Here is a 17158-nt window from a genome sequence, read left to right on the forward strand (position 1 = left end):
TGAGCCACTGTGCCCTAGAACATATATTTCTAAATATTTCAAAATATTAATTTTGGCTGGGTGCGGTGGCTCACACTTGTAATCCCAGCACGTTGGGAGTCCAAGGTGGGTGGTTCAGGAAGTCAGGAGTTCAAGACCAGCCTGGCCAATGCAGTGAAACCACGTCCCTACTGAAAATATAAAAATTACTTAGGTGTTTTGGTGGGTGCCTGCAATCCCAGCTACATGGGAGGCTGAAGCAGGAGAATCCCTTGAACCCAGGAGTCGGAGGTTTCAGTGAGCTGAGTTCGCAGCAGTGCGCTCCAGTATGGACTACCGAGCTAGACTCCATTTCATAATACTAATAATAGTAATAACAATAATAATTGTTACTTGTATCATTCTGCATGAGAACAGTGTAATACAATTAAGAGCAGATGAGTACATAGGAACTTACTTTCATGGAATATTGTTCTTAACATAGTTGTTCTCAATTTTCAATGCACATAATTTTTCCTTCATGAATCTATAAGCTTGAGGTTTGAACACTCCACACTCAACACCTGTAGGGAACGCAAGTGAAAGCCTGCAGTCAGAATGTTACATCCTATTCCATGGGTACTAGCTGTTCCAGTGACATTTGTTAACATTTAGAAAAGGGTTGACATGATGTGCATAATTTTAATCAATCCTGGTGTTGTCTCTGAGTAAACAAAGTGCATGAGTGACATTGGAGATACTTCATGCTTTATCCCTGGATATATACTTATCTTCTAGTTTCATTTTTGTGTGTTTATTTTTGAGGTAGAGTTTCGCTCTTGTTGCCCAGGCTGGAGTGCCATGGCGCGATCTCAGCTCACCGCAAACTCCACCTCCTGGATTCAAGCGATTCTCCTGCCTCAGCCTCCCAAGTAGCTGGGATTACAGGCACTCGCCATCGTGCTGGGCTTATTTTGTACTTTTTTTTTTTTTTTTTTTTAGTAGAGATGGGATTTCTCCCAGTTGGTCAGGCTGATCTTGAAATCCCAACTCCTAGTGATCTGCCCACTTCAGCCTCCAAAATTGCTGGGATTATATGCAGAAGCTACCGCTCCCGGCCTTTCTAAATTTTTTATTTATTTATTTATTTATTTATTTATTTATTTATTTATTTATTTATTTTGAGATGGAGTTTCAATCTTTCTTCCAGGCTGGTGTTTAATGGTTAAGTGGTGCGATGTCAGATCACTGCAACCTCTGCCATTCAGGTTTAACCGATTCTGCTGCCTCAGCCTCCTGAGTAGCTACGATTACAGTCACCCCCACACCATGCGTGGATAATGTTTGTATTTTCATTAGAGATGGGCTTTTGCCATTTTACCCAGGGTGGTCTTCAAATTCTGACTTTAGGTGATCTGCCCGCCAGTGCCTCCCAAAATGTAGGATTGCAGGCGTGAGCCACCGTGCCTGGCCTTCTGTTTTCATCTTACGACATGATTGGTTCATCTTCCAGCTATGCTCCAGTCACCCTGAATTATGTTATACTCAGTTTGATTCCAATAATGTACGAGCTTTTTTGTGTCCAGGCTCTTGCACAGGGCATTTCCTGTGTTTGGATTCCCCTTCCCTTCTTGTCTGCCTTAAATACTACTACTCATTCTACTCTATCCAGAGCACTTGATGGTGCACATTCTGAGTTTCTAAGTAAAATACAGATGTATGTTACATAGATTTTTATGGAAAGAATCACCATAGATTTCATCACCTTTAAAAAGGGTCTGTGACCCCATAAATATTAAGATTCATTTGTTTCTGCCCATAATCAAACGTGAAACAGTAAAAGCATACACTGAGACCTCCTCATTTCCAACTGACCCAAACAAATTATCTGTCACAGATATTCTGTCCCTTTTCTCAGTTTTTATAGCACTTTATGTCTTTTTTTTCTTGAAACAGAGTCTCACTCTGTTGCCTATGCTGGAGTATAGTGGCATGATCTCCGTTCACTGCAACCTCCGTCTCCCGGGTTCAAGCAATTGTCCTGCCTCAGCCTCCCAAGAAGTTGGGACTACAGGTGTGTGCCACCAAGGCTGGCTAATTTTTTGTAGAGACAGGTTTTTACCTTGTTAGTCAGGATGGCCTCAATCTCCGGACCTCATGATCCTCCCTCCTTGCCCTCCCAAAGTGCTGGTGAGCCACTGCGCATGAACTACTTATCTCTCTTTTTACATCATTTCTATTTGTCTCCCTTTGGACTCAGCTATCACTGAAGGCAGAAACAATGTCTTATTCACCTTTCATCACAGAACTTAGCACAAATGGATTCATTTTAGCTGGGAGAATGTTGAAGCTTAAATCAATGTGCCTGGAATTTAAAATTAGCAATTTTCATATGCTAAAATTCTGGAGGATACAGTGCTTGCATCTTCTAACTATTACCCATACATTTAAAATTTTGACAGTCATTGCCCATCTTCAGGTTGTAATGTGAATACCAAGAAATACAACATTTCTGCTTAATAAAATATGACAACCTTCAGGTATGATAGGTTAACACAGACAGAATCAGTGTGATGGTATCTGCTTCTCCAAGATAATTTTTTCCAATTATTTTATTTATATGAATTATAGAAGTGAAATAAATAAGTAAAACAAAGGGGGATAAATTGTTGGCAAATAATTAAAAAGTCTCAGAACATAAGGATGCTTATTTACAGATTAAAAGGCGAACACCTAGCAAAATAGCATGAAAATCGATGAAAGCAGACTCGTGTCAAGATACATCAATGTACAATTTGAGAACACTGAGAACAAAGAGAAAATGGTGTAAGTTTCCAGAGAGGTAAAAATAGGTCACGAACAAAGGATGAGGAACCAGATGATTTAGAAATTTTCAACACTGGCCAGGCATGGTGGCTCATGCATGTAATCCCAGCACTGTGGGAGGCCAAGGCGCAGTTTGGGAGGCCGAGGTGCACTTTGGGAGGCCAAGGCAGGCGAATGACCTGATGTCAGGAGTTTGAGACCAGCCTGACCAACATGGAGAAACCCCATCTCTACTAAAAACACAGAATTGTCCAGGCATGGTGGCGCCTACCTGTAATCCCAGCTACTGGGGAGGCTGAGGCAGGAGAATCACTTCAATCCAGGAGGTGCAGGTTGCGATGAGCTGAGATCCTGCCATTGTACTCCAGCCTGTGCAACAGGAGCGAAACTCCATGTCAAATTAAAAAAAAAAAAAAATCTCAACACTACCGCTATAAAGCAGAAGGCAATGGATTATGGAGTTCTGATTTGAAAATTCTAAAAGAAACTGATTTCTGACATATGTTTTTATTTCCAAATAGACTAAAATCAAATGTACAAGGAGAAAACATAACATTTTTCAGACATATGAGAACTCGAAAATTTTGTCTCCAGGTGAACCTTTCCTCAAGAAATTACTAGAGATTTTTTCCTACCAAAAAGAAGAAGTAAACCAAGAAAGATAAAGATGTGAAATGCAGAAAACAGGACACACAAGAAAAGAGAAAGATAAATTCTTAAAAGGGTAGTGAATGTAAGTCCTAAAATGAGACAATTGAAACAGGCCTGGAGGGCAACCAGTCAAGACTGTCGTAGGGAAGCAGGCTATAAGAGAGTGTTCTTCAAGGTGGGAGCATTTATACAGCAATTGGTGTGAATAAAAGTCTTGATATGAGATTTAAAAAACTACTAAAGAATTTTCAATTGAGTTAACACAAGTTGAAATAAAATTAAGTGGAAATTGAACAACAAAATTAAAACCACTATTTCTCAGCAATCCATGGATTATCATAATAGGAATTTAAATGTACTTAGAACTTCACGATACTGCAAATATTACAGATTAAATTTGTGAGTAGCAGGAAAAGTGACATTACAATAGGAGTTTAAAGAGAAATGTTTCTACAACAACTTGAAAATTAATGTACTAGATATTTAAATAAAGAACTTTTCTTCTGTTCACCTTTGTTTCTCACAGGGTACACTCGCTGTGTAGCCCAGGCAGGAGTGCAGTGGCATCATCTCCATTCACCACATCCTCTGCCTCCCAGGTTCCCCCTCTCGACTAGCTGGGATTACAAGCATTCGTCACCATGCCCAGCTAATGTTTTGTATTTTTAGTAGAGGCCAGGCTTCACCATGTTGGCCAGACTGGTCTCCAACTGCTGATCTCAGGTGATCTGCCCGTCTCAGCCTTCCAAAGTCCAAAGTGCTGGGAATACAGGCGTTAGCCATCGTGCCCAGCCAACTACAGTACTTTTTACCTAAGCGACTGGACGAGTGGAGTTGCTTTGTTTTTTTTCTTTTTTGACACATGGTCTCGCTGTGTCATCCAGGCTGGAGTGCAGTAGTCTGATCTTAGCTTACTACAACCTCTGCCTCCCAGGTTCAGGCGGTTCTCCTGCCTCAGCATCCCAAGTAGCTCGACCACAGGAATGTGCCACTAGGCCTGGCTACTTCTTCTATTTTTGGTAGAGACAGGTTTTTGCCATGTTGCCTAGGCTGGTGTCGAACTCCTGACCTCAAGTGACCCACCAACCTCGGCTTCCCAAAATGTGGAAATTACAGGCGAGAGCCACCACGCCCGGCCTGGACTTGCGGTTTTTTGACATAAAAAGAAAGCTGTGGAGGAAAAAGCTTGGTTTGTGGGAGCACCTGAGGTCAGTTTGGTTCAAAGGTTTGGGATACCTATTATCTACTGGCAGTGATGGTATGTTGTTAATGTACAATATGTTCATGCACATAGCATATGTATATGCTCATCAGATGTTTTCAGGTAAAACAAATAGTCATTCCAGTAGTTTGAGCCATTACAGCAATTTCCACCAGGGGATTTCACAGTCGAATTCCAGTTGTGGGCAACAGTGATTAACATAATGGTTATTAATGAGAAGAGATTTTGAGACGTCCAGCCATGTTGAGATGTCAAGGCCTTGAAGGGATGGGTTTGGCATATTATGAAGAAAGAGTGCATTGGACTGGATACTAAGAAACACATTGAATTGTTTTTCTTGCCTCTATAACATGAAAGGACAATTAGAGATATAGAAACAATGGAACATTTCACAGCATGGCTTGACATTTCACTGAACTTTTATCCTTTTAAGCATATACAAAGTTTGTGGATCACACCCTGAGAGCTGAATTAGAGTGAGAATTAACTTCCCGGTTGCCAAAGGAGAACAAGGAGAATGAAGGTGTCCGCAGTTAACAGTATTGGATTAATTGAAATGAAGGTTGACAGACTTTTTTGGCTTTCCAACAAATTGAGTAAAGAAAAGGTAACTGCTTTTCTAATTTCACACATACACAATAGTGGATAAATTAAAAATTACACAACCCATATATTACGGGTATCTCCTAGAAATGTATATGTACATGGGCAAACTCACAGTGTGCACATACGTGTCTATAGCTAAATAAATACAAACCCATTGACCAACAGTTAGCAAGTTAGAAATTATTCTTCCATTTCACCATTGCCTTTCCCAGAATTTTGTCACAAATATGATTTTTCCACATATTTGACGCCTACTCTCTGGAGGGATGTCATGTATACACACAGTAAAGCTGTGAGATATCACAATGTTAGTGTCAGAGAAAACAATAACACCGGTTTTATAAAAGAGTAATTGTGAGGAGAAAGTTATACTTCACATTACTACAAATACACAAGTAGGATTTCATTAAAAGCTGAAATCAGTCAATATAATTTGTTTTTAATGTTTTATTTAAAATACTTAATTTCAACAGGATTACTCAAGGAAAATAACGGTAGTCGTAATAAATAATGAGGAAGAATTCCCTCTAATTGTTGATTATTTAAAATGTGAGTAAAATACTAAAAGACACTGTATAATGTAGTTTCATGAAGCATTCTTTATGGTTTACATAAAATTAATAGTCTCAATGGAATATTTGGAGACTGTGAACATTCCATATATCAATTTATTGTACTTTCACTTTATTACTTACTTGCGTATCATCACTGATGGAAATAAAAATGTGTATATTTACACATATGAAAAACGTGGATTTTTGTTTGTTTTCTAGTCAGAGAAAGTTACCAATAATTTTGTCTATATAGGAAACTTTTTGCAAACCCAAATTCTGAACTTTCTTTTCTTTTGAAGATTCTTATTTCAGTCTAGGTATGAAAAGGAATTGGCTGTGATCATTCTTTGATTTCACTGTTATTTGTGAGTTTCTGATACAGAGTTAGGAATGTACAGACTTTAAAACTTGCTTTCTTTTTCTTCGTCTCCCTTTGGACCTGTATATGTGATTTCTGCAGTAATGTGCACCATTATCTCACATATGGTTGCTGAAAGATACAAGCATAAATAGAATTCTTAGTTTCACTGAATCTTGGGGAACAGACAAGTAAAACTGAAAGATAATTATGGTATGAATGTAAGTAAGCAGTTTATCACAGAGGTACAATAAGGGTGAAAATCTATTTAAAAATACATGCCTCATCCAAAACATGAGGTAGTAAAAATGAAACATTTAAGTTGGCATGAAGAACAGTTTAAAAGTTGTGATTATTTCCGGTGAGAGCAAGTAGCTGAAACATCATGAGGAAGTCCTTCAAAGCTACATGTTGGATTGCTGGTCAGGATGGTAAGCCCGGGTCTGGGGAAGGGTTCTAAGATCCAGGTCAGTTTGAGGTGCTCCTGGAGCTCAGGGGTGTCTCAGTCGGGGAGCTAGGAAGGGGAAACGCATGCTTCACCCCAGCTAGAAGGCCACCTCAGCCCACCTAGATGAAATTGTCCCTTGGCTGTCCTCTTTCTCCTTCTTGGACAGGCAGGAGGAGGAACTCACTCATCATGAGTACAACTGGCAGGAAGAAGTTTGCCTGTCATCACAACATTTACTTTGGCAACGAAGTGCTCACTAAGGAGTATTGCGTTGGCATCCTCAATGAGGAGTGCCTCCTGGTATGGTAGAGGGGGTAGTACCTGGGAAGCTCGGCCTGGCGTTAGCCTTCCTGACTCCTCTCCCTCCAGGATACAGGGCGACTGGCTCCACTGCAGTCAAGTGGTTCTAGGCTCATTCAGGTGAAGGCCCCAGTTTCCTGCAGGGCACTGCCTAACTGAGCTTCCTCAGCTGGTTGGCTGACTGTGACTGCCCAGGGTATGGCAGGTTTGCTGAGGTGGGGCAGCTATGCGGCGTCATGGCAAAGGACCTTGTTGGACATTCCTCGGCATCGGAGGAATTGGCTTTGGACCGGAACCTGACCTGTCACGACCACTTTGCCCAGTCCCCGAGGTCATCAGCCAGGGCCTGTGGCTCAATCTCCTGCAGCACTACTCAACGGAGTTAGGCCCTCAGAGAGGGAACAGAGAAGAGGACAGGGAAGCAGCCCAGGCCTGGGGGTTGAGAAGCCTGTGGGTCCCGGAGTTAGGATGCACATAGAGAAGCCAAGGCTCAGGGAGGAGATTGCAGTGAGCAAACTCAGGCCATCATGGGCTGGTGGAGAAAGGTCCATAAGGGAACTGTAGTTCCCACATTTCAGGATGGGGGAACCCTAATCTGCTAAATAGGCATAATTAGCAAAGGTCAATGGGTAAGAAGCCAGGATCAAGAGATAGCTGCCTCATCATCCCTTGCTAGCTCCCTTCTCTGTCCTGAGGCGTGCCACTACCTGGCCTTCAGTTTGGGATCCACCAGGGCTGTCTCACCCTCCATACAGATGCCCATCTGAGGCCTGTCCAGGTCTACATCCTCCCAGAATGGCTCTCCCAGGCCTGCCAAGTCCCATTTGGATGAACCCAGGCTCTCCTGACATGCTTGTTCCCCTCTGCCATCCTCATTCACCCAGCAACTCCCCACCCACAAAAAAGGCAGGCCATCGCACAGGGAATCTGGAGGACCACACAGGGCTCGCAGGGGAGGAAATGTGAAGAGACAGCAAAACGGAAGGGGATCCTCTGTGTGTTTCCAGGAAGGCAATCTGGCTGGACATTAAGGCCCACCTCACTATTGCTGAGGACACCCAGTGTCTCTTGGCCCTGAGCATGTGCACACAAACACATTGTCTAAATGGCATTGACATCAATACTACCTGAGTGATCCTCAGATCCTATACAACCCCTGTAAAAATATCAATGACCCATTCTTCTTAGAAAAGTAATCTGAGAATCCTAAATTTCCTGTGAAACGGCAGAACATCCTGAAAGCCCAGAGCAATCCAGTAAAACGCACAAAGCTGGAGGCATCACACTACCTAACTTCATGATATACTACTACAAAGCTTTACGTACCGAAATAGGATAGCACTGCAGAAAAGCAGAGACTTGAGCTTATGAAAAACAACAGGAGCCCAGAACTAAGTCACTGCATTTGCAGCTAAGTCACGGCCTTTTCCCAAAGCAGCAACAACGCCCAGTGAAAAATCAAGTATCTTCTATAAACTAGGTTGGGGACAAACTGAATAGCCACATAAAGGAATTTACAAGTGGATAATTTATCACCAACCTCCAATGTCAGACAGGAAACAATAAAAATACCAGAACAAATCACAAGGAAGAAGCTCCATGGCATCTCTGTAGGCAATGATGGTCTCAAAGTGACTGCAAGAGCACAGTAAACACCATCAGAAATAGAGGATGTAATCATATCAAACTAAAGTGCTTCACCACAACACAGAAAACTAAAGAAACAGAAGGGGCATCCTACAGGATGGGAGCAATGATTGGGTCACCATAGATCTGTTAATGGGTCAATATTCAAAGTACATAAGGAACTCCCCACAACTCAATAGCTTGAAAACAAATGGGCAAAGGCTGGAATACTCATTTCTGAAACTAAGACATACAGTTGTCCAGAGGACACACTAAAAAGTCCTCATCATCCCCAACCCACCAGGAAAATGCAAATCAAAACACAATGAGATTTCTTCTCACTTCAGTCAGAATGCCTATTTTCCAAAAGACAAGAAAAAAAAAAAAAGAAAAAAGAAAACCCTCATTTCTGGTGAGGATGCAGAGAAAAGGAATTCCTTGCTCACTTTTGGTGAGAATGTAAATTGGTGCAGGCATTACAAGAAGTTTTATGGGTTTTATTTAATATAAACAGTCTTCAAAAATCTACAGGTAGAACCACCCACCATATGATCCAGCAAATCAAAATACCCGGGCACGCCCACAAGTACACAGATCAGTATGTTGAAGGTGTGCATGCACCCATGCAAGTATTGTTGCACTCATTACATTTTCCCTAGAGCCAAAATAACGGAAGCAACCTGAGTGTCCCTCAATTGATGAGTGGATTAAAAAAATGGGGTAAATACACCTACGCGGAATGGAAAAATGTAATGCAATAATAAATAAGGAAATCCTGCCAGTTGTGACAATGCGTGTGAATCTGCTGAATGTGTGCATGCCATTTTGTTAAGTCACATAAGCCAGGTATCTGAAAGGCAACTAGCACATGACCTCATTCTTATAAGAAATTGAAAAAGCGGACTTCACAGAGGTAGTGACTCCGAAGGCGGGGGTGAAGAGGGTGCACTGAGGAGATGCTGGATCAAGAATTCATATTTCTAGTTAGAAAGGAGGGATAGGTCAAAAATATTTTCTTCAGCCTGCTGACTATAACTGGTGATAATGTATTCTTTCTCTAACAAAATTCTAAGACAGTGCATGTCAAGTTTTTTCACAACAAAAATGACAAGTATGTGAGATCACGCATATGTTGATTAGCTGGATGTATCCAATGCATAATATATATGACCTTTTGAACAACACTCCTTATGTTATAAATATGTATCATTTCATATGACAGTTTCAAATAAACATACAATTTTTAAAACGCCTTAAGAGAATAAATGTCAATAAACTATTTTATTATAAAGCGGTGCTTTTCATTTCTATCAAAGTCTTTTTCATGACACAGGAAAGAATGCAACATCGTTTGGTAAGTTAAGGAAAAATATATATGTGCACATATATATATATATAAATTTATAAATATGAAAATCGCAATGAATGCTGACGATGAGTTGAAAGATAGAAATTAGAGGCACGGAGACTACAGTCCATGAATTGAAACCTTCACTGCATGTTTGAAAAGAAGACGTGAGGAGGTAGAAGAAAAAAGCAAAAAACTCAAAGCCATGCCAGGGCCATGGGTCACACCTGTCATTCCGGCACTTTGGTAGGCTGAGGTGGGAGGATTGCCTGCACTCAGGAGTTCCAGAGGAGCCTGGGGCAACATGGGCCCATATCCAAAAAGTAATCAATTGCTAAATTAATACATAGCTGGGAAGGGTTGCATGCACCTCTAGTGCCAGCTGTGTGAGAGTCTGAGTTGAGAGGATCACATGGGTGTGTGGTGTCTGGGATGCAGTGGGCTAAGACCCTGGGGCTGCTGTCCAACCTAGAAGACAGAGTAAGACCCATTCTCGGAAAACCAACAAAAAAAGAGTCACATTCGGCAAATTAAAACTACGTAGTGTGAGGAGAATCAAAATAAATGAAACATCATTAGAGCCTACGCGATCCGATGGAGGAAACCAGCTTTCACATAATAACAGCGCCAGATGGGGAGAACAATAAGAAAGGGCAGAGAGAACACTGTAAGTAATAATACACCAAACTCCCCAAATGACTTAAAAGACATAAATGTAAAAAGAGTGCTCCTTTTCCATTCAAAGCCCTTAATAACAAGTGCAAGTGTCTTTTTCTGAATCCCTGACACGCATTCAGCTAGCCTGAACCTCTTGGTGAAGTTCCCAGACCACGATGTGCCCTTTCTATATGCTCTCATTTTCTTATTTCCTATCACTTATCTGTAGCAGGTCATAACGAATCATGATTGTTTGACATTCTTTGACACAATGAATAATTCAGGTATGAGTTCATTAAACAATAGTTTATGACATGTCGTGAAGAAATTCTGTACGCATGATGTTGGTTAAAAGATAATACAAAACTGAAATGGAGGAAGAACATTTTCTACGTTTCATCATCGTGCTTGTGTTTACGCAGCATGTATCTACGAACTATAGCTGCCTGCTGGAAAATCATCTGACACAATCACTTGAAAGTTCTCCTTCCGCTTGGGAGACCACAGGCATACCCACTTTTTCACTTTTCCACCTTTTCGATACACTGAGCGGGATGAGTGGAATCCATGGGACTTTTGGCTTTGCTGCAATGCTCAGTATTTGTTTTTAACACTGTCATTGCTAGATTGGCCTGAAATAAACCGTTCATTATGGCTCACAAAAAGAACTCATCTCTTTCAGCTCAGAGTCTTTCAAAGAGGAATTTCATGCAGACATTCTGATGTCTGACGCCACTGCCAAGAGATTCAGAATTACAAACTAAATTCAGATAGAGAACAGAAAGGTAGATGATACAGACGGAGAGAGTGTGGTGGGGAAGGAAGGGAAAGAAGAAAGGAAGGGTGTAAAGGAAAGGAAGGAAGAAAGGAAGGGAGAGAGAGTGACAGATGTTCAAAGACACAGATACAAATTCTAGCATGGTTGTAGAGATAGGCATGTAGAAATTACCGCAGGTAGTGTGGAAAAATATGGGGAGACATAGGTGGAGTCAGAGGAAAGCTACAAACCCACGCAGAGAAATAAACATACACAACTACAAACACACTAAAAACTACAAACACACACTTGGTACTTTAAACATGAAAAAGACCCTGACAGTAGATGTAACAGAGGTGTTTCAGAGTTACTGAGGCAGAATACAAATCCGTCAGTACCCTTAGCGTTTGTGGCCCATGTGCACGGATATTCAGTGGAAGAAGCGTTAGACAGCCTGTACAATTCAGCACCATCTCTGATAATGCCAAAACAATGGATCTCATGTGAAATCACTAGACTGAATTGTATGTAGGATTTGAGGAAGGAGCCCAGTCGGCTGCATTCAGTCGGTGGGGTGGCAATATGGCTGAGCCACCAACCCATGGCACGCCCTTCCATTGTAGACAGTTCCTGGTTTGCTGCCTGCCTTGTAAAAAGCTCTTCCCCTACCACCACTTTAAAACAGGCTAGTTCCAAAACTAGCCCTAGCCATCTATTTATGGTCTCCTTCTTATCTATTTACCTCCTAGAGAAATCATTGCAAGACACCTTCCTCAACTTTTTCCTATGCATTAAATTTGGGGCAAGACCTTTTCACATGACCTGATTATAGGCAAGTCCCCAGACATTTCCTAATCTGAGTTGCCCTGAGTGCAGGCACCAATCTGTGGCCCCATTCCCACTATAGGGATACTGTACTGGACCACAGTGTCTTTGACCTGCACACAGTGAGATAAAGGGCAGCTTCACGGGGCCAAAGGGTTCCGAATGTTTTCAGAATAATTTGCTGAGAAAACCTGTTTCTCCTGTGTTTGTGGGTCATGGGGACAGTAGTCAGAGGAGGACAAGACTCCCCCTCCAGAGCTTCAGCAGTGTGCCCAGGAGCAGGGGCAAAACTGGGCTATAGATTTTCAAAGCTCAACTGCTGATACCGAGCAGGAGGTGTGGAATGCGTATTGAAGGCAGTACAACAGATTCATGAACTTTGACTGTCAAACCTTCCTCCCTGAAACAACATAGCTCTTCTCACAGAAGCTGTGCCGACCAGAGTACATATGGGACAGGAATGTTAGCACTCTACTAGTGTGTGGCCAACATGGATGCTCATGTTGGAACTGTTTTTTCTGGGAACCGGGAAGAAAGTTCTGCCGCCGACACTGAAATCCTCCTCACCCATCAGTGACACAGGCAACCCCTCGTCTTGTGCATAGACACAGGTGTTCATGGGAAGCCGCCACCCACCCGTGAATGAAAACTGTATGTGTTGTCCTCCTGTGTGAGGCTTGCAACACATACTGTGCAACTATCTGCTCTTTACATTATTAAACTTAGGCAAAGTATGCTGAAAAGGCCACAGAAAATCAGAGGGCCCTGGGCTCCAGAAACAATCTGCAGTGCCAATCACTGGGGAGAATAGAGCCTCACTAGAGTTTGCAAGAGCACAAAATGCACTCGTAATGTTGGTAGCTACATACACTACTGGTTCCTCACCTAACATACAATCGTGGAGAAAAGCTTAACCCAACTAAAGATGTAAACATCAACAAGAGTGTCCATATCCTGTGTCATCAAGTGACAAGACAGTCCATGCGTGGATTCCCCAGCAATCTTATATTCCACAAATCCAACCCCTTTCCCCGCACTTCTGCCAGTCTGTGTTTTCCCTTAGTCATCTACGCCAAAAAGCATATCCTGAATGCTTTCCCACATGCCTCTGTCACCTTTCCCACAGTCCCTCCATACACCTTACCTGCCCATTTCTTCTCACGTTGATGTGTGAGAAGTTCTGAGGGGCTGATTGTCCCAGAAAAGGATTATGCATTCACCTTTAAAAGAATGTGAATTCAACAAGAAAGGGAACTTCAAGATTTCCATCATCCTGTGCTTATCTATTGTGTATGATGATACCCAAAATGAAGGATTTTAGAGGTCCCAGCAAACTGGGCTGTGGAAACCTTAACCCCTTTCCTTGAACTACTTCTGCTTCCATAGGACAAAGTAAGTTTCCAACTAAGCTGTCTTTTGCTTTGACCTCCCCAACTCTGTCCTGTAGGAAGAATCCCAACACATTCCACACCCATTCACTCCACAATTTTAGAGGCCCAGCTCCAACACAGACGGGTCAGTTCCATGAAGAAAATAAAGCATATTGATTGATCAATTCAATATGACACCCAAATCCAGGGGATAAACGTACACACACACACAGAAACAAACACACACACACACAGTCAAACATTCTTGAGAATATTTATTTGGCATTCCATACAATCCAAGTTTACCCCCTTTTCCTGTCTGATTTTTTTGTGACTGGGTCGGTTTTTCCTTTACTTCCTGGGCATAAGACCATGCTGAGTACTGACATCCTGCATACGGTAGTAACTTTTTAGGAGTTCTGCTGTTTTAAGTAAGGTCCGATGCTCCCTCACAGTCAACTCAACATCTGGGAGTCCCCTAGAGAAACACAAACGCATGTCAAAACGCATTTCTCTCAGCCATACTTTGAAATGTTTTAATTGCAGGGCCCGCTGAGAAAAGGATATCCCTTCCCCATTTGTGATCTCTTAAACTTCCTCCTACCATGGGTTACAAACTGTTCTCCGCAATACCTGCCCCATTCCCAGTACTCTCTGTGAGGGGAGTCAGCTAACAAGATGCATTGTACACTAAAAGCACACAGAAATCTGATGCGGCAATAGCTCAAGGAAATCCATCAATCTAAACAATCCTTTGCGGTCTAGGACAGGGATGACCAGGAGGCACATTCAGGGAGCCCAATCTCATGGAGTAGGTAGGATGACTGCCGCTGGGGTTGACGGCCATGGAATCAAGGGCTACAGATTGAAGTGAATGATTTTCAGCTTCACTTCTCAGTGATTCTGGAAATGGACTATGCTCCCCTGGGCTTAAGACTCACAGCTATAACCTGCCTTGCAGTGCAGTCTCTAATCTGCCTTTTTCAGCCCAATGCCATGAATGTCCTGGATTCTGTCACTCTCTCTCGTCCTCTCAAGGAATTTCTACATATAGGAAAGCAGCCTCAATTTCTACATTTCTGAAACGAGCGTCCAGGCTCCCTGAATAGGCAGGTGTGTCAACCCCCTCATAGTGGGCATCAAACAGCTCCAGTTCCAACTGAACGGCTCACCTGAAATCTCTGTTCCCTCTTCAGGTGGCTTCATCCTCTTGTAGTACGGCAGGGGATTGCGCCACAGGTCCTTACATAGGATCTGTCAGGGGAATCAATCGGCAAACGCCTCATCAGGGCTCAGACTGGTGACCCAAACAGGTGGGAACACACCAGGGTCATTGCTGATGTTTCCCAGTGAGGACCCACCTCAGCAATCCTATTAGATCCTGCGAAGTTGTGGTCAGAAAACCAGTTGAAGAAGTTAAGGCTGCTGTTGTGGTGTCTGCGGCGATAGGCCTCAACTTCATAATCTGGATACCACTGAATTGGAGTGGAATGAGAAGCCCTGTATTCTACAGAGACAGAAAGTTTTGTGGGAAGGGGACTGGAACACGTTGGCAATGATCCACCCACCATCTTCCTTCCACTACCCATCCTGGGAGCCACCTGTCACCTGTGATGTTCACCAGATATTCCTTGGTAATCACTTTATTCTGGAAGTAGGGGTTACTCCGAAAGAACAACATGATCCTGCAGAGATGAACGGGATGCTTCACTTCTTCCACCTGTCAGGACAAGGTGGAGAAAGTTTAAATACCTTTTTGGGTGAGGTGCCAACTGTTGCTCACAGGAACCAATTATTTCCCTTACCCTCCCCCACTAAACCCTCTAGCCTCAGTCTTGCTGTCCTCACCTCTAAGTTGATCATGTAGCTCAGCATGTCTTCATCTTGGTCAGTGATCAGGGCTGACATCTGGGGGTGGTTTGCAATCTGATTTAGGTCAAAGAGGCTTTACATGCGGTGGAAGGAGAAGCTAGGAGCAACAGGGAAGAAGGCCTAAGAGCACCCAGAGGCTGGGGTAGGGGATTTCTCAGATCTGCTTCCACGTATATGACCTCCTTTCGCCTCCCCCTACCCCTAAAATAAGGCCCCTTGGCTTCACAGAGGGTGTATAATTCTGAGGCTGACTGCACTGACATGCAGAGGTGCGATTTGCAGAGACTTGCTGGTGTCTGAGGAGTGGCAGAATCTGCTTATAGCCGAAGACGCCCAGTCCCAGATCGGACTAGAAAGGGGGAGCAATCACACTGCCTTAAAAATAGCTTGATGCACACAAAAACCTATTCTGGTCTGAACTCGCTTCTGTTCTTCAAAAACATGCCCCAAACGTCTGCTGCTCGGCATCACCAAGGGTTTCTCTGCCGCACGCAGGAAAATAGTACCCACGCCTGCTGCAGTTTTCCCTAGCCACATTTGTCCGGGGCAACTCACCTTTGTTCCCCAAAGGTGGCGTCACATCGATGCCAAGCTGCCCATAAGTTACTTACACTTCCCCGAGAGCACCTCCCACCAGAAAAGCAGAAGAAACACTGAGAAGGATACAACATTGGCCCAGAAGCCAGGGACGCTCTGGATGACCGCGCCTCTGCAGTCTAGGTGGGCCTTGCGCCTCCGCTCCATCTTTTCCCTCTGCCGAGAAAAGGCCTTCCTGGCTTGGGCATTAACCGGCTCCAGCTCCACCTGAACGGCCAGCAGCTCCTCCAGTGCAGACTCTGGGGTCATGGGCCCAGGGCCAGGCTGTGCCCGCTGGGCCTCCTCCTGCGGCTCCACGAGGCCCTCCTCCTGGGCCACCACCTCCACCTCCGCCATTATGTCATCCAACACCAGCACCGCCTCCTCCCCCAAAGCCACCTGCTCACTCTCCACCCCGGCCGCCCCCTCCTGTACAGCCTCCATCCTAAAGACAGTGCGCTCCTCTGCGCTCCCACTGACCAAGCCCTATGCTGCCCGAACCGAGCCTCACGAACCCGGCCGCAGCCTTTATTGCACCCAGTGGGTCAGCGGGCCCTCAGTGCGCATGCGCGGGGCTCCCGGGCGCCCCCTAATGGACTGCGCGGGAAGAGCGCAGGGAGCCGCGCTGCGACCGCCTTCCTCCCATGCTGGCCAATGAATGGGAGGGCGGTGGGCGTCTCCCTGGGCGGCACAGCCACTGGTGGGCCTGCATTTCCAACTCTCCCTAACGCCAACTCCTCTCCCCAAACCTCCTCCGAGAAGCCCTTGGAGCTTGTGCCCAGTAGCTCGGCATCCTGGGACAGACGGGCTACGTGGCCTTTGGAATTGTGGGTACGGCAGCCCTGTGCCCTGAAATCCTGAGTGTGGCAAGCCATGAAAATCTCTATGTGTCATGAAGACATGAAACATCTCTCTTCGTTAGGCAGGCCAGCTGGATGGTACGGAAGCAATACTGCAGATCCAGAGAACTCTCTCTGGTTGCCGGGGCCAGTTTGGCAGGGGCGGTCTAGGGGAAGTGATTCTGGCCGGGCACGTGGGAGGAAAGTCGCCTGCTTGTGCTAAGGTGGAATTGATGTGCTGTAGAGGCCAGAATCCCGGCACACACTCTCGCAGGTCGAGGCAAATACAGGCTCTGCGTATTATGCTTCCTCCCTGAGGATGCTGTAGTCCAAGGAGCATTCCAAAGGGCCTCTTGTTCTATGCC

At 44.1% G+C, this 17158-nt stretch overlaps 1 protein-coding gene across 1 annotated transcript; it reads right to left on the bottom strand.

Moving 5' to 3' along the window:
- Positions 1–13764: 13764 nt before the first annotated feature.
- LOC129025859 (testis-specific Y-encoded protein 3) lies at positions 13765–16455 on the bottom strand. Its single transcript, XM_054473425.1, has 6 exons — positions 16045–16455; positions 15355–15432; positions 15115–15226; positions 14868–15013; positions 14679–14760; positions 13765–13984 (listed from the first exon to the last, which is right to left on the bottom strand). Exons 1-6 carry the CDS (start codon positions 16396–16398, stop codon positions 13962–13964), a joined length of 795 nt encoding a protein of 264 aa, XP_054329400.1. The 5' UTR covers positions 16399–16455; the 3' UTR covers positions 13765–13961.
- Positions 16456–17158: the final 703 nt, after the last annotated feature.

Source organism: Pongo pygmaeus, chromosome Y, assembly GCF_028885625.2.
Source record: "Pongo pygmaeus isolate AG05252 chromosome Y, NHGRI_mPonPyg2-v2.0_pri, whole genome shotgun sequence".
In the NCBI taxonomy this organism is placed as follows: domain Eukaryota; kingdom Metazoa; phylum Chordata; class Mammalia; order Primates; family Hominidae; genus Pongo; species Pongo pygmaeus.